The 24499-nt window shown below is 35.8% G+C and overlaps 1 protein-coding gene across 8 annotated transcripts in view; it reads left to right on the forward strand.

Moving 5' to 3' along the window:
* The window catches only part of ZGRF1 (zinc finger GRF-type containing 1), a 72886-nt gene that overhangs the window by 41349 nt on the left and 7038 nt on the right, over nt 1–24499 (forward strand). For 7 of the 8 annotated variants that reach the window (XM_037001198.2, XM_037001202.2, XM_037001197.2 and 4 more), the window contains 8 exons: nt 37–180; nt 1465–1579; nt 2993–3255; nt 5436–5595; nt 7988–8065; nt 15899–16046; nt 21326–21453; nt 22832–22955. In XM_037001198.2, the coding sequence (XP_036857093.2) occupies nt 37–180; nt 1465–1579; nt 2993–3255; nt 5436–5595; nt 7988–8065; nt 15899–16046; nt 21326–21453; nt 22832–22955 (1160 nt within the window). Of the gene's footprint in view, nt 1–36; nt 181–1464; nt 1580–2992; nt 3256–5435; nt 5596–7987; nt 8066–12747; nt 13056–15898; nt 16047–21325; nt 21454–22831; nt 22956–24499 lie in introns of those variants that run through there. The other variant, XM_073237160.1, reaches the window with a different exon arrangement.

Raw genomic sequence — 24499 nt, forward strand, 5'->3', positions numbered from 1 at the left:
TTCTCTGAGTCCTTTGAAAAATGTTTGTCTTTTCAGATGATCTTTGGGTGGTTTCAAAAACCCTAGACTTTGAATTGGATACTTTTATTGCATGTAGTGCTTTCTTCGGACCATCATCTATCAATGAGGTGGAGCTATTACCTTTGAAAGGTTATTTCCCCTCTAACTGGCCCACTAACAGTAAGTATTACCATGCTCATATTATTTTATATTTAAAAAGAAGGATGGACATGAGGTGCACTGTGAACAAAAATGATGACTTTGTGGGGGATTGTTTGATTAATGCCAACAAAAATTATTTACCTGTTTCCTACTGGTATACAGTGTGCTCCTAAAAATGTTTATGAAAGTTGAATATACAAATATTTCTGGAGTTTGAGTCCCAGAGGGCTAACAATGTCATAAAATCTTGACCCCTTATTTAACTGTCTTGTTAAAGTAGTCAAACAATGTATATATACCTGATTTAAAAAAGAACATAAACATTAAACATATAAATAAGAATTTTCTCAAATAAATTGTTACATCAAATTCTGATTCTTTTGGTTTACTTAATTCCCTTGTTTTATTATTCTAACAGGGTACAAATGGTTTATTTTTACATTGACAAGGTCTTATAGATTTTGCAAGAGATTTTGTGAGTGTTTGAAAAGGAGGGCACGATTTTTATTTTGAGGGTATTTTATCATCTGTCTTGAGAAATTATTAATAAGATGGTGGCTACCAGCTTTATCTTTCTTTTAATAAAGGAAGCTTTAATGAGCTGAATTTCTAATTCTGTGAATCTGTAGGCTTCTCTATAGTTTTGATCTCAAATAATTTCTGATGGTTGAATTTGGCTCAAAAGTAATTAAAGACACAACACTTAGTCACTCATTTCAAGTATTTCATATACTTTTTTATTTTTTCTTTCTGAACTGAATAAACCTAGTCAACCAGCTTGAAGCCAATAGAGCCAAATTAAGTGAACCTTAATTCATTTATTTATGCATACTTTCATATATGTTGCTGTTGTTTCCTCACCAATGTCAGCATTCTAATTTTCCACTTTCCATATATTTCTATAAAATAATTGAGGAAGAAATGTAAGAAAATCTTCAAAAATTGCATAAATGTTACTCTCTAGTGCAAGGTGGTATACTGATTAAATGGTAGTGCTAGCTGTCAAGCAGTGTCACCATGTACTACCTCAAAGCAGTCGTTCTTGTTCATTAGCTGATGGATGAAAGAGTCCAAATATGATTTAAGTTATGCAATGGATGGGCACCAGTAAAATATGAATGAACAAGTAGTCTAGTAGTTTAATTGATAGAAGAACCGCTGCATGGAGTTAAGAGCTTATTTTATGTTATGTGATTAATTCAGTAGCTGAACTCTGAGTTATATGGGCATATAACAATTTTTTTTCATCCATTTTCCTTATATTAAGTGTTCATTTTCTGCCTCCTCTCTTCCTCTCTGCAGTAGTGGTCCATGCATTATTGGTTTGTAATGCTAGCACAGAGCTGACCACTTTGAAAAACATTCAGGACTACTTTAATCCAACTACTCTACCTCTAACACAGTACCTGTTAACAATGTAAGTCATTAATACCTTTGGGTCATTGATATTCATAAATGGTGAAAATGAAATGCAGTAAAAGTAGATTACATAAATTTTTGGTATCAAAGTTTTAATTATCTTTCAGAGACTATGAGATTACTGTCTGTCAGTAGTTGAAACTAAAAAGAGAAAGGGAATTATACATCACTTCCCATCCATTCATCCATCCATCCATCCATTTATTTATTTATTGTGGTTGGGGTGGTAAATGTTACTGCAAATTTTTTCCTTTTGTTAGGGAATAATTCTTAAGGATCTTATTTTGAGTGTTAATTTTATTTTTTTAATCATCTGTATTTTTATGCCATAAATTATTTAACATTAAAAATAATCATTTTGTAGCTTAAATACTAATAGTAATTTGATATTAATTTTATTCTTGACATAAACTACATTTAATTTTTAATTTTTCAAGCACCAGGTCCCTTTTTAAATATTGGAGGTGAATATGATTTCACTTATATGCTGAGTCTAAAACAAAACAAAAGAACAAAACAGAAAAATACAGACACTGAGAAGTGACTGGTGGTTACCGTGGGGGAGGGGTTGGGATGGGTGGGTAAAACAGATGAAGGGCATAAAGAGGTACAAACTCTCAATTATAATATAAATTCTCACAGGTATGAAAGTGCATCATAGAGAATATAGTCAGTCAATAGTTCTGTGACATCTTTCTATGTCGACAGATAGTAACTACACTAGTCAGGGTGAGCATTTAAAAATGTAGCTAACTATTGAATCATTATGTTGTATACAAATTTTTAAAAATAAAATAAATATTGGTGATTATATTAAATTTATTAAAATGATAGAAAAAGTTTAGTTTCTAATTTAGAGTGTTATGACCTATGCTGTGCTTTTTCATTTTTCCCATAATGTAGTCCTAGGTAAAAAATAAATATCCTTTTGATTCCATTATGTATTTATGTATTTTGAAATAAATTCAGTCTTTATAGAAATAGAAATGAAACCAATTTACTTGTAGTGGTTTTACCTGAAAAAGAGGCTATTATTAATTTTCTAAATCAGCTTTGTATAGTAGAACATGGACTTCAAAGTTGTATACCACTTATTAGCATTGTGTTTTTTGGGAAATTTTAAAACTATTTCTGTATCTCTATTTGGAATAATTAACTACTTCCTACTGGTCTTGTGAAGATTACATCAAATGATATGTAAAATGTTTACATTGTGCCAGCACATAGTAGGTGTTTAACAAATGCTAGTTCTTTTCTCTTCCACCCCCCTTCAAATTGGGATATATATCCATTTGTACCCATAAAGAAAAGTTCTCTGTGATGCTTATAAGGTGAAGACTGAGTTACGAATAGGTTTACTCACTAAGTCAAAAGACCCTCATTTTTCTTTTACTTGCTGCCTTTTTACTAGGTCTTCATCAACTACAGTTAGCAACAAGAGAGTCAATAAGAGAAAGTTTATCCCTCCAGCCTTTTCAAATGTCAACACAAAATCTGAACTACTCAGCCTGGAAGCAACACTGCAGTTAGCTAGTGAGTTAATTCAGGCACACAAGTTAAATGAGGGTCAAGCTACAGCTCTGATTCAGATTGCTCAAATGATGGCATCAGACAGAAATGTTGAAGGAGGAAAGGAACTGAGAACCCACACCCTCCCTGTAACAATCATACATGGTAAGAAACAAGCAAGAAAACAGTTCTAGTAAATACATTTTTATGTAAGTGTTTGTGATTCAGTCTGCACATTTATAATTTCTTAGTCAAACAAGATTCCAGAATAACTCTAAATAGATTTGTTGAATCTGAACCTACTTTAATAAGCTATGAGACGAGAGCAGAACTGAATCCCCAAAAAAGGAGAGTAGGCAACATACTTGATGAATGAGTAGCGTACACTCATCAAAAGATGTTTATATGTTACTCTGTTAGAGTGGACTTCAACAACTCTGATCAACAAAGCCTTTTATGAATTCCTAGTCCGCTTGCTGTCCCATCCTCACAACAGGTACTCCAAAGCTTCATTCATCTCGTAACCTCATTCTTGCCACTGCCCCACTGTCTCTGACATTGATTTTGCCTATAAAAATAGGCAATGGGGTTCATTAGAGAAACTCCTTTCAATGTCCTGCCTCCTACTCCTTTTACCTAAGTTTGGACCTATTCTTACTTCTTTTGGTTCTGTCTCAGTGAAGGAGCTTTACTTTCTCCTCTTCAGAGCTTTGGCCTCTCTATCTGGACTCTGTCACCTTGTTAGCTCTTTCCTCTAACCTCTCACTTAGCTTAGGTGAACCTCCATTCCAAAGCTGATCCTACTTTTGTCCTATTTTGAGGATTTATATCGCATCTACCCTACTGATCAAGCTAGCTGCCTGGAGTCGTCCTTGATTATTCTTTCTCCCTAGATTAAGTGACTTTCTCTCAAGCCTCCTCTCACTCTTTTTTTTAAAAAATTTTTTATTAAGGCATTATTGATAAACACTTTTATGAAGGTTTCACATGAAAAAACAATGTGGTTACTACATTTACCCATATTATCCAGTCCCCACCCATACCCCAATGCAGTCACTGTCCATCAGTGCAGCAATATGCCAGAGATCCACTATGTGCCTTCTCTGTGCTACACTGTTCTCCCCGTGATCTCCCACACCATGTGTACTAAACATAATACCCCTCAATCCCCTTCCCCTTCTCTCCCAACCCACCCTCCCACACCCCTCCCCTTTGGTAACCACTAGTCCCTTCTTGGCGTCTCTGAGTCTGCTGCTATTTTGTTCCTTCAGTTTTGCTTCATTGTTATACTCCACAAATCCTCCTCTCACTCTTTTACCATTTATCTCTTCCCATTGGATCAGTCCCTGAGATGTTTCCCTTCTAGTTTCTACCTATCTTTCACACCAGTTCTCTCTCTCAAGTTTATTTGTACCTCCTCACTTCAAACCTTCATCATGCCTCCATATAGGTGGGTGGGTGAGAGTATGGGCTCTGGAGCTAGAATCTGGGGTTTATATCCTATCATTCATTATGATCTGTATGACCTTGGGCTGGTTACTTATCTCTTACCTTAAATTTCCTAACTTGTAAACTGGGGTAGATAATAGCAGCTGTTTCCTAGAGCTGGAGGAGTAAATTAGTTAATGTTGGTAAAGGGCTTAGAATGGTGCCTGACACATGGGAGGCATTTTTGTAAATTTAGCATATATTATTGTTAGGATTGTCAATGCTTTCTGATTGACCTCCTTTAATTTTACTTTTCTTCATATTTTCACTCAAGTAGTTTTTCTAAAACACAATCTGATTAAGTAAATTACATTGCTTTAAATCCTTCAGTGACTTCCCCTGGCCAGTAAGACAGAATTAAAACTTATTAGCCATAGCAAGCAGGACTCTTATGATTTATTCCCTTGCTTGCCTCATTCTTGCCCATTTGCTATAGCTTATATAGAAATACTTCACAGCTACATGCTTTCTCATGCCTCTGCTGAGAATGATCCCTTCTTTAAGCCATCTCGATGTCTTATTTTGGAAAACTTAGTTCTGCTACTTAGTTTTAAGAAGCATTCCCATTTCCACCAAAGCAGAAAGAAATTGTTCTTCTTTCTCTGCTACCATAATAGTGCTACTTGCCATATTATTTTACCATTGTTCCTTTACTTTGTCTATTTTCCTAAGTAGATAGGGTCTCATTAAATATAGAGGTCTTTGATTATCTCTTGCGTTAATAAGCACATAGTAGAAATTCAGTTAATATTTTCTAATGAATTAAATGGAGAACAGGAGATAAATGAAGTATTGTGCTTTCAGAAATTTATTTTTGATATTGCCTTAATTTTTCCCCCTTGCTTCAAAATAATTAGGTGTTTTTGGAGCAGGAAAGAGTTACTTGCTGGCGGTGGTGATTTTATTTTTTGTTCAGCTATTTGAAAAGAGTGAAATTCTTACAGTTGGAAATGCAAGACCATGGAAACTTCTGATTTCTTCTGCCACTAATGTAGCTGTTGACAGAGTACTTCTTGGGTAGGTATGACAAGTGTAAGTAGCTAATATTTGAGGAAATTTTTGAGAGAGGCAATCCACCATGGGCCCTGAATCTTCATACACATTTTTGCAGGGTGTGCCAGAAATGAAAGGCCTTTATCTATAACTCAAGAGCCAGCATCCAAGAAACAGTAACAGGCTAACTTAGTTTCTAAGTATGATAAAACCAATAACAAACCTGACAATTTGGGCAGAAGAATAGGATACTAATGTAAGAACATGTAAGGCTGCAAAGTGCACTGCTGGAGTAGGCAGTCTACCCTGGAATCCTGAGCATTCCCTGGTCCAAGGCCCTGAACGCTGTCACCCAAGACATTTCCTGGATTGTGTTTGCAGTAAGCAACCTTGATTGACAAGGTAATGTCTCCCCTCAGGAAAAAGAGCAGGTTTGCTTATTGCTTCTTATAAAAATAGTGGATCCCCAAGTTCAGTGTTTCTTCCCTACAACTCAACCCACTGTTCAGGCATCCTTCTGGACCCTCTGCATCTCCCCATAGGACTTAGAGATCAAGAGAAATCAATACAAATACATTGATGCTTAAGCTGCTTCCTGTGCCATGAGTAAAAGTCCTTTGTCCATGACCTAGGAGTCTTGGAAGTAGATTAAAATTGCAGAACCAAGTTATAGTCATTCTCTTGTCCACCTGCCTGTATGAACACATAATAATAAAATAGCTAAACAGTTTAATTATATTATATGTTTGGTTTCAATAAGACAAACCTAAAGTCAATTGCAATCTGTTTTGTAGGCATACAACTTTTAAATTAAGATATGAACATTTTTTAAACTTTCCGACTTTGAAAAATTGACCTTCTAATGTGTTCTACCAGTGTGCACTCTTTTAAGTTAATCTAAAACACTAAAACAGTGGCTGAGGACATTTTTGGATTTAAGACAATGAGGAGTTACCCAGGGACCAAACAGAAAAGAACTTTAGATTGCTTAGCCTGAGATGAAAACATAACTGTAGACTATTAGCAAAGAAAAGCTCAAGAGGCTGGAATGAAGAGGGAAGGTATGTACTGAATACTGAAAGGTAATAGAAAATATTTAGAAGAGATTCTTTAATGCTTAAGCCTCTGATAAGGACCTGAGAAATGTGATTCTGTAATTAGAATATATATCTCAACTGTGTGTAGACTGGATCCACACATTTCTTCACATTGAAATAACATTTAGCTGTGCAATTGGACAATGAATTACAATTGTAATGAACAAGATAGGACAAAGAGTTTGAGAAGAAATGAAACATACTTTTTACCCTATGATAGCAGTATGATGAGGATATTGCACCCTTTATTATAGGATTAAAACAAATTGCATAAAAAATATGTGAACCAAGTTTTCAGACTGAAAAGTAGCTGCCTATTCACTAAGATGAGGACTATAAAAAAATGCAAAAATTGAAATCTATTCATGTACATATTCATGTAAGCCAAATAACTCTTTCCGGCTCCAAAAACACCTAATTATTTTGAAGCAAGGGGGAAAAATTAAGGCAATATCAAAATTAATTTCTGAAAGCACAATACTTCATTTATCTCCTGTTCTCCATTTAATTTATTAAAAAATATTAACTGAATTTCTACTATGTGCTTATTAACACAAGAGATAAATAAATAATGAAAAAGAGCTTCTAATTTAGTTAGGAAAACTGGAGAGCTATGGTTGCTTTATTTTTCAGCTCTTCTGAATACCCATTTGAGGTGGTAGGTGTTTCAGAGGACCAGATGTTCCCTGAGCTCTGTTACTAGCATAGAGCTAGAGCTATGAGATAAGTAAGAAAGAAGGGCAGGTGAGGGCTGTTTCTTCACAAAGCCCTAATTGGTGGTGATGTATGCAAAAGAACCAGCATAGCGTTTGGAGGTAGACAGACTTACATGGATTTGAATCATGGCTGACTCAGCAGCTGTGTAGCCTCAGCAAAATCCTTCTCTTCTGAGTTTCAATGTCCTCATCTCTAAGATGAGACATCATACAGAGCTGTAATGAGTACTAAATGGGACAATGTATGTAAAGAGGCTAACACTTCCTAATAAATCTTGATGCTAAATATATGGTAGCTATTGCTTTTCATAGTATTATGCCTTTAGGGGTAATTTTATTTGGGATAAATACTAACATTGATATTTTATGAACATTTAATGAACCCTTATAAGACAGCAAATATTTTTAAATTCTCTAAAATTATTATAAAAAACTTTCAGCTACATTGAATTTACTTTGAGTTTAGGCATTTTTACATTGAATTATAGAACTATAAAATTACTGTTACACAAAATGAATTTTAATAACAAATATTATATGGAACTTTGTTTTATATTCTGCTTTCTAAATAATCATAATCTATTTTGCCTTTTTTTCTTTAAGGCTTCTCAGTCTTGGATTTGAAAAGTTTGTCAGAGTCGGGAGTATCAGGAAGATTTCCAAGCCAATTTTACCCTATAGGTAAGAATGCAAAATTCCAAAGATCACAGGATGTTCAAAGTAGTATGATAATTTTATAAAACCCTTACCTTCAATTTGGTTTTTGAAGAAGAGTGGAGAAAGCCTTATTTTTATTGGTTGACTTGGAAAATATTCATTTTATTTTTTTACAATTTTATGAGAAATAGAATAAAGAGGGGCATTCTTTTATGTAATTTGTTTATTTATTTATTTTTTAGTAAGGTATCATTGATACACATTCATATGAAGGTTTCACATGAAAAACATTGTGGTTACTACATTCACCCAGATTATCAAGTCCCCCCATGCCCCATTGAAATCACTGTTCATCACTGTAGTAAGATGCCACAAAGTCACTACTTGTCTTCTGTGCTACATTGTCTTCCCTATGACCTCCCCCACACCATGTATACTAATCATAAATACCCTGCAACCTCATTCTCCCCACCCATCCTCCCCCAACCCTCCCCTTCGGTAACCACTAATCCCTTCTTGGAGTCTGTGAGTCTGCTGCTGTTTTGTTCCTTCAGTTTTTGCTTTGTTGTTATACTCCACAGATGAGTGAAATCATTTAGTATTTGTCTTTCTTGCTTGACTTATTTCACTGAGGATAATACCCTCTAGCTCCATCCATGTTGTTACAAATTGTAGAATTTGTTTCTTTCTTATGCTAAATAGTATTCCATTGTGTATTTGTACCACATCTTCTTTATCCATTCATCTACTAGGTTGCATCTTGGCTATTGTAAATAGTGCTGCAATAAACATAGGGGTGCATATGTCTTTTTGAATCAGAGAACTTCTCTTTGGATAAATTCCTAGGAGTGGAATTCCTGGGTAAAATGGTATTTCTAAGTTTTTTGAGGAACCTTCATATTGCTTTCCACAAAGGTTGAACTAGTTTACATTCCCACCAGCAGTGTAGGAGGGTTCCCCTTTCTCCACATCCTTGCCAGCATTTGTTGTTCCTAGTCTTTTCTATGTTAGCCATCCTAATGGTGTGAGGTGATATCACATTGTGGTTTTAATTTGCAGTTCCTGATAATTAGCAATGTGAAACATCTTTTATTGTACTTGTTGGCCATCTGAATTTCTTCTTTGGAGAATTATCTGTTCATATCCTCCACCCATTTTTTAATCAGGTTATTTGCTCTTTCCATGTTGAGGCATGTGAGTTGTTTATATAATTTGGATGTTAACTCTTTGTTGGATATGTCATTTACAAATACAGTCGCCCATACTGTAGGATACCTTTTTGTTCTGCTGATGGTGTCTTTGCTGTACAGAAGCTTTTTAGCTTAATGTAGTCCTATGTATTCATTTTTGCTTTTGTTTCCCTTGCCTGAGGAGATGCGTTCAGGAAAAAGTTGCTCATATTCATATTCAAGAGATTTTTGCCTATGTTGTCTTCTAAGAGTTTTATGGTTTCATGACTTATATTCAGGTCTTTGAACCATTTTGAGTTTAGTTTTGTGTATGGAGTTAGACAAGAATCCAGTTTCATTCTCTTGCATGTTGCTGTCCAGTTTTGCCAACACCAGTTGTTGAAGAGGCTATCTTTTCCCCATTGTATATATCTGTGGCTCCTTTATCGTATAGTAATTGACCATATATGCTTGGGTTTATATCTGGACTCTCTATTCTGTTCCATTGGTTTATGGTTCTGTTCTTGTACTGGTACCAAATTGTCTTGATTACTGTGGCTTTGTAGTAGAGCTTGAAGTTGGGGAGCATAATACCCCCCCCACTTTATTCTTCCCTCTCAGGATTGCTTTGGCTATTTGGGGTCTTTTGTGGTTCCATATGAATTTTAGAACTATTTGTTCTAGTTCGTTGAAAAATATTGTTGGTATTTTGATAGGGATTGCATTGAATCTGTAGATTCCTTTAGGCAGGATGGCCATTTTGACAATATTAATTCTTCCTATCCATAAGCACAGAATGTATTTCCATTTATTGGTATCTTCTTTAATTTCTGTCAGGATTATCTTATAGTTTTCAGGGTATAGGTCTTTCACTTCCTTGGTTAGGTTTACTCCTAGGTATTTTATTCTTTTTGATGCAATTGTGAATGGAATTGTTTTCCTGTTTTCTGTTTCTGCTGTTTCATCATTAGGATATAGGAATGAAATGAATTTCTGTGTATTAATTTTGCATCCTGCAACTTTGCTGAATTCAGTTATTAATTCTAGTAGTTTTGGGGTGAATTCTTTAGGGTTTTCTATGTACAATATCATGTCATCTGCAAATAGTGATAATTTAACTTCTTCCTTACCAATCTGGATGCCTTTTATTTTTTTGTGTTGTCTGATTGCTGTGGCTAGGACCTCCAGTACTATGTTGAATAAAAGTGGGGATAGTGGGCATCCTTGTCTTGTTCCCAATCTTAAAGGAAAAGCTTTCAGCTTCTTGCTGTTCAGTATGATGTTGGCTGTGGGTTTGTCATATATGGCCTCTATTATGTTGAGGTACTTGCCCTCTGTACCCATTTTGTTGAGAGTTTTTATCATGAATGGATGTTGAATTTTGTCAAATGCTTCCTCAGCATCTATGGAGATGATCATGTGGTTTTCTTCCTTCTTTTTGTTGATGTGGTATATGATTTTGATGGATTTTTTAATATTGTGCCATCCTTGCATACCTGGAATAAATCTTACTTGATCATGATGGATGGTCTTTTTGATGTATTTTTTAATTTGGTTTGCTAATATTTTGTTGAGTATTTTTGCTTCTATGTTCATCAGAGATGTTGGTCTCTAATTTTCTTTTTTTTGTTGTGTCTTTGTCTGTTTTTGGTATTAGTGATGCTGGCCTCAGACAATGAGTTTGGAAGTATTCCCTTGTCTTCTTCTTTTTGGAAAACTTTAAGGAGGATGGGTATTAGGTCTTGATAAAATTTGGCGGTGAAGCCATCTGGTCCAGGAATTTTGTTCCTAGGTAGTTTTTTGATTACTGATTCAATTTCTTTGCTGGTAATTGGTCTGTTCAGATTTTCTGTTTCTTCCTGGTTCAGCCTTGGAAGATTGTATTTGTCTAGAAAGTTGTCCATTTGTTCTAGGTTATCCAGTTTGTTAGCATGTAATTTTTCATAGTGTTCTCTAATAATTCTTTGTATTTCTGTGGTGCCGTGGTGATTTTTGCTTTCTCATTTTTGATTCTGTTTATGTGTGTAGACTCTCTTTTTTTGTTGATAAGTCTGGCTAGAGCTTATCTACTTTGTTTATTATCTCGAAGAACCATCTTCTGGTCTCATTGATTATTTCTATTGTTTTATTCTTCTCGATTTTAGTTATTTCTGCTCTGATCTTTATTGTGTCCCTCCTTCTACTGACTTTGGATCTCATTTGTTCTTCTTTTTCTATTTTCATTAATTATGAGTTTAGATTGTTCATATGGGATTGTTCTTTCCTGAGGTAGGCCTATATTGCAATATACTTTCCTCTTTGCACAGCTTTTGCTGTGTTGAATTATTGTTGTCATTTATCTCCATATATTGCTTGATCTCTGTTTTTATTTGGTCATTGATCCATTGATTATTTAGGAGTATGTTATTAAGTCTCCATGTGTTTGTTTTGTTTAATTTATTTCTAGTTTCATACCTTTGTGATCTAAGAAGCTGGTTGGTACAATTTCAATCTTTTTGAATTTACTGAGGCTCTTTTTGTAGCCTAGTATATGATCTATTCTTGAAAATGTTCCATGTGAACTTGAGAAGAATGTATATCCTGTTGCTTTTGGATTAAGTATTCTGTAGATGTCCATTAGGTCCATCTGTTCTAGTACATTGTTCAGTGCCTCTGTCTCCTTACTTATTTTCTGTCTGGTGGATCTGTCCTTTGGAGTGAGTGGTGTGTTGAAGTCTCCTAAAATGAATGCATTGCAGTCTATTTCCCCTTTAATTCTGTTAGTATTTGTTTCACATATGTAGGTGCTCCTAATCTCATAGAATCAATGACTCTATGTCTTTTGGTTGGTGCCTTCAGACCATTTATATTTATGGTGATTATTGGTAGATATGTACTTATTGCCATTGAAGGCTTTAAATTTGTGGTTACCAAAAGGTTCAAGAGTAAATTCCTTACTATCTAACAGTCTAATTTCACTCACTTAGTATACTATTAGAAACACAATCTAAATGTTCTTTTTTTTTCTTCCTTTTTCTTCATCCTCCATTCTTTATATATTAGGTATCATATTCTGTGCTCTTTGTCTGTCCCTTGACTGACTTTGGGGGTGGTTGATTTGATTCTCTATCTGCATAGTAATTAATTGGTCTACTTTTTTTTGCTATGGTTTTATTTCTTCTGATGATAGCTATTTAGCCTTAGGAACACTTCCGTCTGTAGCAGTGTCTCTAAAATACATTGCAGACATGGTTTGTGGGAGGTAAATTCTCTCAGCTTTTGCTTATCTGAAAATTGTTTAATCTCTCCTTCAAATTTAAATGATAATCTTGGCAGATAGAGTATTCTTGGTTCAGGGCCCTTCTGCTTCATTGTATTAAATAAATCATGCCATTCCCTTCTGGCCTGTAAGGTTTCTGTTCAGAAGTCTGATGATAGCCTGATGGGTTTTCCTTTGTATGTGATCTTTTTTCTTTCTGTGGCTGCTTTTAATACTCTGTCTTTATCCTTGATCTTTGTCATCTTAATTATTATATGTCTTGGTGTTGTCTTCCTTAGGTCCCTTGTGTTGGGAGATCTGTGCACCTCCATGGCCTGTGAGACTGTCCTTCCCCAGATTGAGAACATTTTCAGCAATTATCTCCTCAAAGACACTCTCTCTCTTCTTCTTGTCGTACCCCTATAATGCGAATATTGTTCCGATTGGATTGGTCACACAGTTCCTTCAATATTTTTTTATTCCTAGAGATCCTTTTTTCTCTCTGTGCCTCAGCTTCTTTGTTTTCCTGCTCTCTAATTTCTGTTTCATTTACTGTCTCCTCTACTTAATCTAATCTGCTTTTAAATCCCTCCATTGTATGTTTCCTTTCAGATACTGTATTCTTGAACATTTGTATCTCATTCCTGAATATTTTTCTGTAGCTCCATGAGCATGTTATGGTTTTTTTTTTTTTTTTTGAGAGGGCATCTCTCATATTTATTGATCATGTGGTTGTTAACAACAATAAAATTCTGTATAGGGGACTCAATGCACAATCATTAATCAACCCCAAGCCAAATTCTCAAAAGTCTCCAATCTTCTGAATCATAATGAACAAGTTTTTACATGGTGAACAAGTTCTTACATAGTGAATAAGTTCTTACATGGTGAACAGTGCAAGGGCAGTCATATCACAGAAACTTTCAGTTTTGATCATGCATCATGAACTATAAACAATCAGGTCAGATATGATTATTTGTTTGATTTTTATGCTTGATTTATATGTGAATCCCACATTTCTCCATTATTATTATTATTATTTTTTTTTTTTTTTTAAATAAAATGCTGAAGTGGTAGGTAGATGCAAGATAAAGGTAGAAAACATAGTTTAGTGCTGTAAGAGGGCTAATGTAGATGATCAGGTGTGTGCCTATGGACTAAGTATTAATCCAGGCTAGACAAGGGCAGCAAGACATCCACGGATGCAGAAGATTTCTCTCAAAGCAGGGGGGGTGAGGTTCTGAGCCTCACCTCTGTTGATCCCCAAATTCTCACCTGATGGCCCCCCTGCGACTGTGCCTGTCTTAGGTTGTTCCTCCCTTGAGGAATCTTACCTGTCTCTGGCTAACCAGTAATCTTCCAGGTTCATACAGGGAAATGTAAAGTTGGTAAGTGAGAGAGAAGCAATATTGTTTGAGAAGGTTAGCTTTTTACTTCTTTGCAGATTTATGCCCTGTGGCTTCTATGCCCAGCATTTGTCTTGAGGTATCTTTACCACTTGGAAGAATTATGATACTCGGTAATTTCGATGAGGCACGAATTCTACTTAAGGTTTCTAATTAGGAAGGAAGAAGAAAAGCTATAGAAGTAGCAGATGGAAGAAAACATGGGAATATTGATTATTTCTTTGACATATCTTCTTGTAGTGTAACATAAGCGTGTATAGGTTTTAAACTACTAATTAAATTGCATGCACACATTAACATAATAGGAATACAGCTACATAACCAAAGCAGACCTACAATTACCAGCCATATCCAGTGAAACCAAGAAAACCAGTTAGGCACCCTAGGCATTTGTGAAAACTTATCAATGATATGATGGATATTGTCTAACTGAATTTGAATATTTTGAGAAAAATCAGACATATTAAAACAACACGTTCCTGGGAACTGTTCACATCCCATATGTTCTTTTAACAGTAGATAGTCTATAGTCGATAGATTTTGGAGCGCTGCAACTTGCACTTCTCCTAATTCTTGGTTGAGTTCCGACAGTATAGATCCAGTCAAATTTGTTGTTTTCCTGTATGCACAGGCCAGCTTAGATATCTCCTTCTTCATTCCAATGGCAAGTCCAGGAACCGGTGGGATGAATGCAGCTACAACTGCGACAGCGCCAGGATCTTTGTTGAAGTTTTTTGATGATCATCTTCTGGAATGACTCTTCCAGAGAATGTTAATGTTGGAAGTTCCTCTTCATATCGTATTTTAATTCGTTTTCTGGGTAGCCAAATTAGGCTTTGATCCTCTGTATAAACACAAACAAACCCTTTGCCCACACTTTGATATGCCCTTTATACCATTGTGAAGAACTTATTGGAGATCACCACACAGGAACTGCTTTTTTTTTTTTTTTTTCATGTTACAGTTTTTATTTTGAATTTTCTTTCAGGAAGATTGATAAGTTCAATTTCACTTGGCCCTCTTTCTGATGTTCGTGGGATTTTGGTTTGAACCAGGTTCCTCTGACGTTTCATAATTGTAGGTGGCACCCTCTAGTGCCCAGAAGCTCTACTCTCTGGAGCTGCTCAGCCCCTGGAGTGATGGTGGGGGTCACAAGGGAGCGGCACTGGTGCCTGTCAGGAGGAAAGAGCTCTTTCCTGCGTCCCAGCTGCAGTGCCTTTCTCCACTGCCAGGACCCATGGGCCTAGCACACAGGGAGAAACCTGTATGCTTTGCACTTGTAGCTGCCATAGGCAGTGCTGCTCTCTGGCTGGCCTGTCACAATGGTGGGGCAGCCAGTTTTCAAGCTGGTGCTGGTGGGGAGGAAGGTGCAAGAAACTGCGTATCATGGTAGGAGGCCTCGGAGCTGCATAGCCAGCCGATGGAGTGGAGCGCCTCAAGCTCCTGAAAGTTCCCAACCTGCTGGGCAGAGTGCACCTAGGCAATTTTGTCCACCTGTCATTTCTCCTGAGTGGCAAGCTCTGTGCAATCCTTGCCCCTTTAGCAGCCCTCTCGCTTTTAGGATGTCTCTCAGACTGCCTGCCTTTCTTTTGTCCCAGATTGGCCATTTGTGGGTGACTGTTCTCCACAAGCAGCTGGAATCTCAGTCTTTCCAAATATTCCTCCTGTCTTAGCTTTCCGACTCCACTAATCTCCAGAGCACCATGTAATGTAGGTTCATGCTCCCAGAGCAGATCTCCAGGGCTGGGTGTTCAGCAGTCCTAGGCCTCCACCCCATCCCTGCTCTGTTTCTCTTCCTCCCTCCAGTGAGCTGGGGTGGGGAAAGGGCTTGGGTACCTCCAGATAATGCTTTGGTACTTTACCCTTTTCCTTGAGGTCTGCTGGTTTCCCCAGGTATAGACAGTCTGCTCCAGCCTTCTGTCCTGTTGCTCTTTCAGGATTTGATGTATTTGCTGTATTTTCATGTTATATGTGATTTTGGGAGGAAGTTTCTGTCTCACCTCTCATGCCACCATCTTTAATTCCCTCTGTAACTTATTTTTAGCTTGCATGCTGGCTCAGAAAATGAAAGTGAACAATTAAAAGAACTGCATGCACTAATGAAAGAAGACCTGACTCCTGTGGAGAGAGTGTATGTGAGAAAAAGCATTGACCAACATAAACTGGGGACCAATAAAACCCTGCTGAGGCAGGTAAGGGGAAATAGCTTCAATTTGTTTCTTAATTTATATCTACTTTTCAGATTTATTTTATTTATTTTAATGGAGAACATTTTCTTTAAATAAAGCAAACAATTGACCATTTAGATTCAAGTAAGGTGTGTATATGTCTATCCAGTGAACATTTTATTACAAAATATTCTTCAAATCTGAGGTCCAACTCACCATGACTGACTCATCTTTTCTCCTTTCCCTTAATTTGTATATCTTTTTAGTTTAATGAGGAAAGAGAAGAGGTGGGAATAGATTCCTGACAAGTTAAACTAAATGTGGCTTTTTCTAGGTGAAAGAGAGAAAAAGAAGGTCTGACCCTGGGCAAAATATCTAAGTAATTTTGTGTTTAATGCTATCATAGAAAGCCAAGGCTGTCAGCATCTGCCTGTGTCCTGGTATTTAAGAGGCTCAGAAACTTGCTTCTAGGCATTGGGAGCTAAGACTGAACACACAGAATCCCAGGCTACATCAAGTTCTGATCTGGGTGGTGTGGGCATCAGGTGATAGAAGAAAAACAATTCAATTAGTAGCTTCCTCTTATGAAAGGAGGATTAAAGGGGGGATGGTGGAAAAGGGGGTTGTTGGCTTCTTGGACCATGTGGACATTGGTCACTCTCTGCAAGAGATTTGGGAAAATCAATGTGCTTGGGTCCCTGTATTGGCCAACAATTGCTAGAAAAATGCTGCCTAACAAACAAAATCTCAGTACTTTGAGACAACAAACTCTACAGGTCAGTTGGTGTGGCTCAGCTTGAAGTTATGGGTCAGGTCTCTCATTTTGAAAACTGTTGCCTATGGCATGGTCACCACCTCCTGACAGATGGCAAAATTCAAATCTAGGCTAGATCACACAAAACAGTTAAAATTTCTGTTCATGTCATGTCTGCTAACATTCCATTTGTTGTTACAGGTCATATGGCCAAGCCCAGCATTGGTGGGGCAGGGAAATTCACTTCACCTGCTTTTCTGGTGGGAAGCACTGCAGTCACATGGCAAAGGGTATGGGTGTGTCAGGAGAAATTGGAAATAATAACCAATCTACAAGTTTTAGTTCTAGAAGACTTCAGAAGGCTTGAGACTAGCTTTCTGTTATCTGAGTTACAGAGTTAACTCCACTTCCTTCTCCCCTACCAAATCCCAAAGAGATTACTTTTTTAAATTAATGCAAATTAGTCATTTAGCTAAATGACTAACCATTTTACTTGCTTATCCAACATAATACTGATATGTAAGAATAATTGATAATGTCATCCACCACATCATCAAAAAGGAAAAAAAACACATGATCATTTCCATAGATGCTGAAAAAGCATTTGACAAAATTCAACATGCATTCATGATAAAAACTCAACAAAATAGGTATAGACGGCAAGTACCTAAACATAATAAGTGCCTTGTGTGACAAACCTACAGCCAATATCATACTTAACAGTGAGAAGCTGAAAGCTTTTCCTCTAACATCAGGAACAAGACAAGGATGCCCACTATACCCACTTTTATTCAACATAGTACTGCAGATCCTAGCCATGGCAATCAGACAACACAAAAAAATAAAAGGCATCCAGATTGGTAAGGAAGAAGTAAAACTGTCACTGTTTGCAGATGACATGATATTGTACATAAAACACCCTAAAGAATCCATTCCAAAACTACTAGGATTTATATCTGAAATCAGCAAAGTTGCAGGCTGCAAAATTAATATACAGAAATTTGTTGCATTCCTATACTAATGATGAACTAGCAGAAAGAGAAATCAGGAAAACAATTCCATTCACAATTGCATCAAAAAGAATAAAATACCTAGGAATAAACCTAACCAAGGAAGTGAAAGACCTATATCCTGAAAACTACAAGACACTCTTAAGAGAAATTAAAGAAGATACCAATAAATGGAAATACATTCCGTGCTCATAGATAGGAAGATTTAATATTGTCAAAATAGCATCCTGCCTATAGCAATCTACAGATTCAATGCAATCCCTATCAAAATACTGACAGCATTCTTCAACAAACTGGAGCAAAGTTCTAAAATTCATATGGAACCACAAAAGACCCCGAATAGCCAAAGCAATCCTGAGAAGGAAGAATAAAGCAGGGGGGTTCTCCCTTTCCAACTTCAAGCTCTACTACAAAGCCACAGTAATTAAGACAATTTGGTACTGGCACAAGAACAGACCTATAGACCAGTGGAACAAAATAGAGAGTCCAGATATTAACCCAAGCATATATGGTCAATTAATATATGATAAAGGAGCCATGGATGTACAGTAGGGAATTGACAGCCTCTTCAACAGCTGGTGTTGGCAAAACTGGACAGCTACATGTAAGAGAATGAAACTGGATTACTGTCTAACTCCATACACAAAAGTAAACTCGAAATGCATCAAAGACCTGAATGTAAGTCATGAAACCATAAAACTCTTAGAAGAAAACATATACAAAACTCTTGAGTATACATATGAACAACTTTTTCATGAACATATCTCCACATGGAAAGGAAACAAAAGCAAAAATGAACAAGTGGGACTATATCAAACTAAAAAGCTTCTGTACAGCAAAAGAGACCATCAGGAGAACAAAAAGGCATCCTACAGTGTGAGAATATATTCATAAATGACATATCCGATAAGGGGCTGACATCCAAAATATACAAGGAGCTCACGCACCTCAACAAACAAAAAACAAATAATCCAATTAAAAAATGGTCAGAGGATCTGAACAGACACTTCTCCAAAGAAGAATTTCATATGGCTAACAAGCACATGAAAAGATGCTCCACATCACTAATCATCAGAGAAATGCAAATTAAAACCACATTGAGATATTACCTCACACCAGTTAGGTTGGCCAACATCCAAAAGACAAACAGCAACAAATGTTGGCGAGGATGTAGAGAAAGGGGAAGCCTCCTACACTGCTGGTGGGAATGTAAATTAATTCAGCCATTGTAGAAAGCTCTATGGAGGTTCCTCAACAAAGTAAAAATACAAATACTATTTGACCCAGGAATTCCACTCCTAGGAATTTACCCTAAGAATGCAGGATCCCAGTTTCAAAAAAAGACATATGCACCCCCATGTTCATCGCAGCACTATTTACAATAGCCAAGAAATGGAAGCAACCTAAGTGTCCATCAGTAGATGAATGGATAAAGAAGATGTGGTACATACACACAATGGAATATTATTCAGCCATAAGAAGAAAACAAATCCTACCATTTGCAGCAACATGGATGGAGTTAGAGGGTATTATGCTCAGTGAAATAAGCCAGGCAGAGAAAGACAAGTATCAAATGATTTTACTCTTCTGTGGAGTGTAAGAACAAAGCAAAAACTGAAGGAACAAAACAGCAGCAGAATCACAGAACCCAAGAATGGACTAACAGTTACCAAAGGAAAATATACTGGGGAGGATGGCTAGGAAGGGAGGGAAAAGAGGAAAAAGGGGCATTACAAATTGGGGTAGCATGGGGAATCACCCCACAAGTAGTGATTCTATTGCATCTTACTACTCTGATGGACAGTGACTGTAATGGAGTATGTGGTGGGGACTTGATAATGGGGGGAATCTAGTAACTACAATGTTGCTCATGTAATTGTGTATTAATGATACCAAAATAAAAAAGAAAAGAAAAAAGAAAGAATAATTGATAATGGTTTCTTTGATAATTTCTAAGTGAAGGCCCAGTTGCCATACTCTATTACTCACTGGTATTACCTGTTCACAAATGAAAACTCTTCTGGGGAAAACATTTTTAAAAAAGTTTTCTTTAGCAAATTTCTAAGGTCCAATTAGGCATTCAGATCTCACCCATTCCTACAGTAAGATGTCTACAGTAAAACTAATTTTTAAGAATACCTCGTAAGTAATTAGTACTTCCTCAATCAATAATAAAATCTCTTGCTGGTAGAATCTCAGTGGTACAATGACTTAATTTAAAGATACAATAATAATTTGAAGAATCTCAGTGGTACAATGAGTTAAAGATACAATAATAATTTAAAGATACAAGTCATAAAACTTTTTAAAGAAAATTTAGTTCATTCTATTTTTATATTAGATTTTCTTTAAATAAAAAAAAATTGTTTCCTGGTTCACACTTTAGCGTTCTTACTCTAAGGTTGTTTTGGTCAGATACAGTTACCAGATAGTAGGTAACAAGTGGTATTTGAGAGTGCTACCAAAGCAGTGTATATTGCTACAAGGATGTCCTCTGCAGGCATGTTTTAAAAGACTGAATGTTTAAAAACTTTGGAGTTTCTAATATAAATGTGGCTTTAGGATTTTTGTGGGGTTTTTTTTTTAATGAAAGAAAGAAAACCCAGCTGATAAAGTACTATTTATCATTAAATGTTATTTATTGTTAGAGAAAATAAGGTGTTTATAATATTTTCCTGTTTCACAGGATCTGTGGAGGTAGTATTTAATTTAAAAAGCATATATTTTTGTTATATTTATTGACAAAAGATATGGTTAGTTTATATGGACTGCTCTGGCTACCAAGAAGTGTGATTATACTTCAGATCGTTAGAAGAGAAAAAATGTTTGTGTGTGTGTGTGTGTGTGTGTGTGTGTGTGTGTGTGTGTGTGTGTGTGTGTGTTAGGAGATTACTAGGCCAATGACCACATCCAGTTATAAAATTCACTGATTTTCCTGTTTATATTTAGTTCCAGAGATTAAATATTAGCTTGATTTCATCAGGTTTTTGCCTTAAGAATAATGGTATTCTAATTATTTAAGACTTGAGATTCAAATATACATACAACTAGAAGTATACTTTTATATGGTATTGTTTGGAGTTTGTCAGCCATCTTTACCTTGTTAAACAAGTCAAAATACTAGTGTGCTTGAAGGTTAAGCAAAGAACAGTTCATTAGCATGTTCAGTGCTTTTGTAGAGAATTTTAGCCTGTTCTGAAAATAATGTATGTTGTGTTTATTCAGCCTCTAGAGGGATAAAATATATATGTCATTCTTGATATTTTTTATATCTTTGGTATTATAATACCTTCCTTCTCAATGTCAAAATGCCCCTTTATTTATTCTTATTAATTAGCTTATGGTTTAATACTCTATTTTGTAATTTAATTTCTTAGATGGAAATACTGAAAATGTGGAGATAAAGTGACCTATGATTTCTGATTGACAGCAATTAAATTAGAACTAGTTCATTTCTGATTTTAGCCTACAAGTTCTTTGATAAATACATTATTTTAAAAATATAGTTGTTAATTAGTAACATTCTTGTTTTAATGAAGGTTCGAGTAGTTGGAGTTACCTGTGCAGCCTGTCCATTCCCATGCATGAATGATCTTAAATTTCCTGTAGTTGTGCTGGATGAGTGTAGCCAAATAACTGAGCCGGTCTCTCTCCTTCCCATTGCAAGGTAACCTAAAAGATTTTTTACCAAAGGACACTTAGATGCTACAAGTATTTCAAACATTTCCTTAGTTTAGACTCTTGCCACACTTTAAATTTTTAGCATTTCAGCTTCTAAACTTTTTTTAAAAAATGCAGAGGGAAATTTAAGGGGATGGGTAGGTTAATGTATCAAAATATTGCTAGGTCACAGTTTAGACATTTGGATCACATAATCCTTAAAGCTTTGGAAGCTCTAATGCTAGGATTCTATTAGAACCTTGCAGATTCCTCAACTGGATTAAACTTTCCTCTTTAGTCATGGTTTGAGAAACCTAACTCTGCTGAAGAATGTTCTCCAGTTGCCTCACCTTGATATAATTCCAGTGTTTAGGTTATGAAAATATATTTTAGATTATGAATGGCTATAAGGTATATAATGGAAAGTAAAAATGAAAATTTGTCTACTGAATTCAGAAGACTTAAGTCTTTTAAGCTATCTCAGACAATTTCAACATTGTGCTTTTAAAGTATCTTTTATTGAGGAATCCTAAAGGTAGTGGAAAGAGTCTAGATTTGGACTCAGTAAGCCAGAGTTCTGGTCCTTGCTTTGTCCCCAGTTAATGAGAGAGTGAGTACCAACTGTCATGATTTGCCTCAGACTTAGGAGGTTCCTGCGTCATGGGGCTTTCAGAGTGTAACTGGAACAGTTCTGAGCAACCAGGATGAGTTGGTCACCCTACTCAGGAGTCAGGGATGGAGGGATGGGAAGGCCCTACATGAAGGGTAGAGGAGTAACACTTATGGAACATCTGCTGTGTATTAAACACATTACATACTTCATTAAATCCTTACAACAACAGTGCAAGGTTTTACTATGTCCAGGTTACTGCTAAGAATACTGAAGCTTGGAGAGATAAATACTTGCTGTGTCCATAGAATATAATTAACTGAGATTTGGATATGTTTTTTTCTATAACACTTGGATTTTTCCCCACTATATCCTACTCCTATTTCTAAATGTCTCTCAGGAGACATTTAGCCCCTGAGAGCCTAATTTACTTCATCCCTAAAACAATAGTTTAAGCCAAATGATTTCTAAGAAAGTTTCTAAATTTATAGATTCTCAACATCATTGTTTATCAAAGCATGTTCTGTGAAATAATTCCATGCAGAGGCAGGGGACCCTTAGTAGGTTTTATATGGGAAAAAATAATTCTGTAAAGAATTATTTACTGCACAACTTTTCAAAGCCTTTTAATATACGTACTAGTATTATTAAGGCTTGTCAGAATGCTTTGTGGTATTTGAATTCTTTGAAATACATTTTAGAAAATAGTGCAATAAATGATGTCAATGCATGCTATTCTTGTTGCTTAGATTAATTTTTGGAATTTTGTTTTTAGATTTGAATGTGAAAAGCTGATTCTTGTTGGAGATCCCAAACAGCTTCCTCCTACTATTCAAGGTTCTGATGCAGCTCATGGAAATGGATTGGAGCAAACTCTTTTTGATCGGCTTTGCTTAATGGTACTACTGCTAAATTCATACAGAATTATCACTTGTTGATTATACACTGTATAGGTTGATAAAGAATTAAAATATTAGAAGACCTAGTCCCTGCCCTAAAATAATTTTAACTGGAGTTATTTAGAAAGTGCTCATCTTAAAGATAAGTAAAGCCCTATAATTTAAGTTCCCTTTTATGATAATGCATCCTTTCTCTGTGTACTTTAGTGCAGGTATACCTTGCTTTATTGTGCTTCACTTTATTGTGCTTTGCAGATAAAGCATTTTTTACAAATTGTAAGTTTGTCACAACCATGTGTCAAGCAAGTCTATCAGTGTCATTATTCCAACAGCATTTGCTCATTTTGTGTCTTAGTGTCACATTTGGATAATTCTTACAATATATCAGACTTTTTCATAATTATATGTTGTGGTGATTTATGCTCAGGAATTATGACTTGCTGAAGGCTCAGATGATGGCTAGCATTTTTAGCAATAAAGTAATAAAGGTAGGTGTGTTGTTTTTTTTAGATATAATGCTATTGTACACTTAATAGACTGCAATATAATATAAACATAACTTTTATATACATTGAGAAACAAAAACATTCATTTGACTTGCGATATTCATTTTATTGTGGTGGTCTGGAACTGATTAGGTAATATCTCCTAGGTATGTCTGCAGTGAGTGGTAAGTATATTACTTTTGCTTTAAAATAAAAAAAACCTATAATGTCTCCATTATCTGTGTTCCCTGTTGTAGAGCTGTTGTAAAGCTGTACTTCACACTGCAAAAAAATTTTTAATTAGTTGTTAGTATATTTTTAAATTGAGGTAACATTCACATAGCATAAAATTAACCATTTTAAAGGGAATAATTCAGTAGCATTTAGTATATTCAGAATGCTACGCAACCACTACCTCTATCTAGTTGCAAAACAGTTTCATCAACCCAAAAGAAAATCCCATACCCATTTAGCAGCTGCTCATCATTCCCTGCTCCTAGCCTCTAGCAACCACCAGTCTCTGTCTTCAGTCTGTATGGATTTATCTATTCCAGATATTTCATATCATACAGTCTTACAGCTTTCATATTATATAACTTGGAGTCTTATAGTATGTGACCTTTTGTATCTGGCTTCTTTCACTTAGCAGGGCATTTTTGTGGTCCGTCCACATTGTAGCAGATACCAATATTGTATTACTTTTTTTTAAAAGTGTATTCACAATGTAGTGCAACTATTGCCTTATCCATTTCCACAACTTTTTCATCAAAAGAACAGAAACTTAAATTGCTTCCCCTTCCCAGACAAGGCACATTCTTGGGCCTCAGATGTCCCATCAGTTTGATGTTTGATCCTTAAAATCTTCACTTCCACTAAAACTGCTCTGTGTACTTTTCCTGTTTCGTTAGTTGTCTTTGGAGCCATTTCATGATGTGACTTCTGGGGAGGTTAGGAACATCACTGTACAGACAGTCCCTGACTTAGGTTCAGCTTATGATTTGTTGACTTTACAATGGTGGGAAAGTGATACACATTCAGTAGAAATCATACTTAAAATTT

This window comes from Manis javanica, chromosome 5 (assembly GCF_040802235.1).
Source record: "Manis javanica isolate MJ-LG chromosome 5, MJ_LKY, whole genome shotgun sequence".
Lineage (NCBI taxonomy): Eukaryota > Metazoa > Chordata > Mammalia > Pholidota > Manidae > Manis > Manis javanica.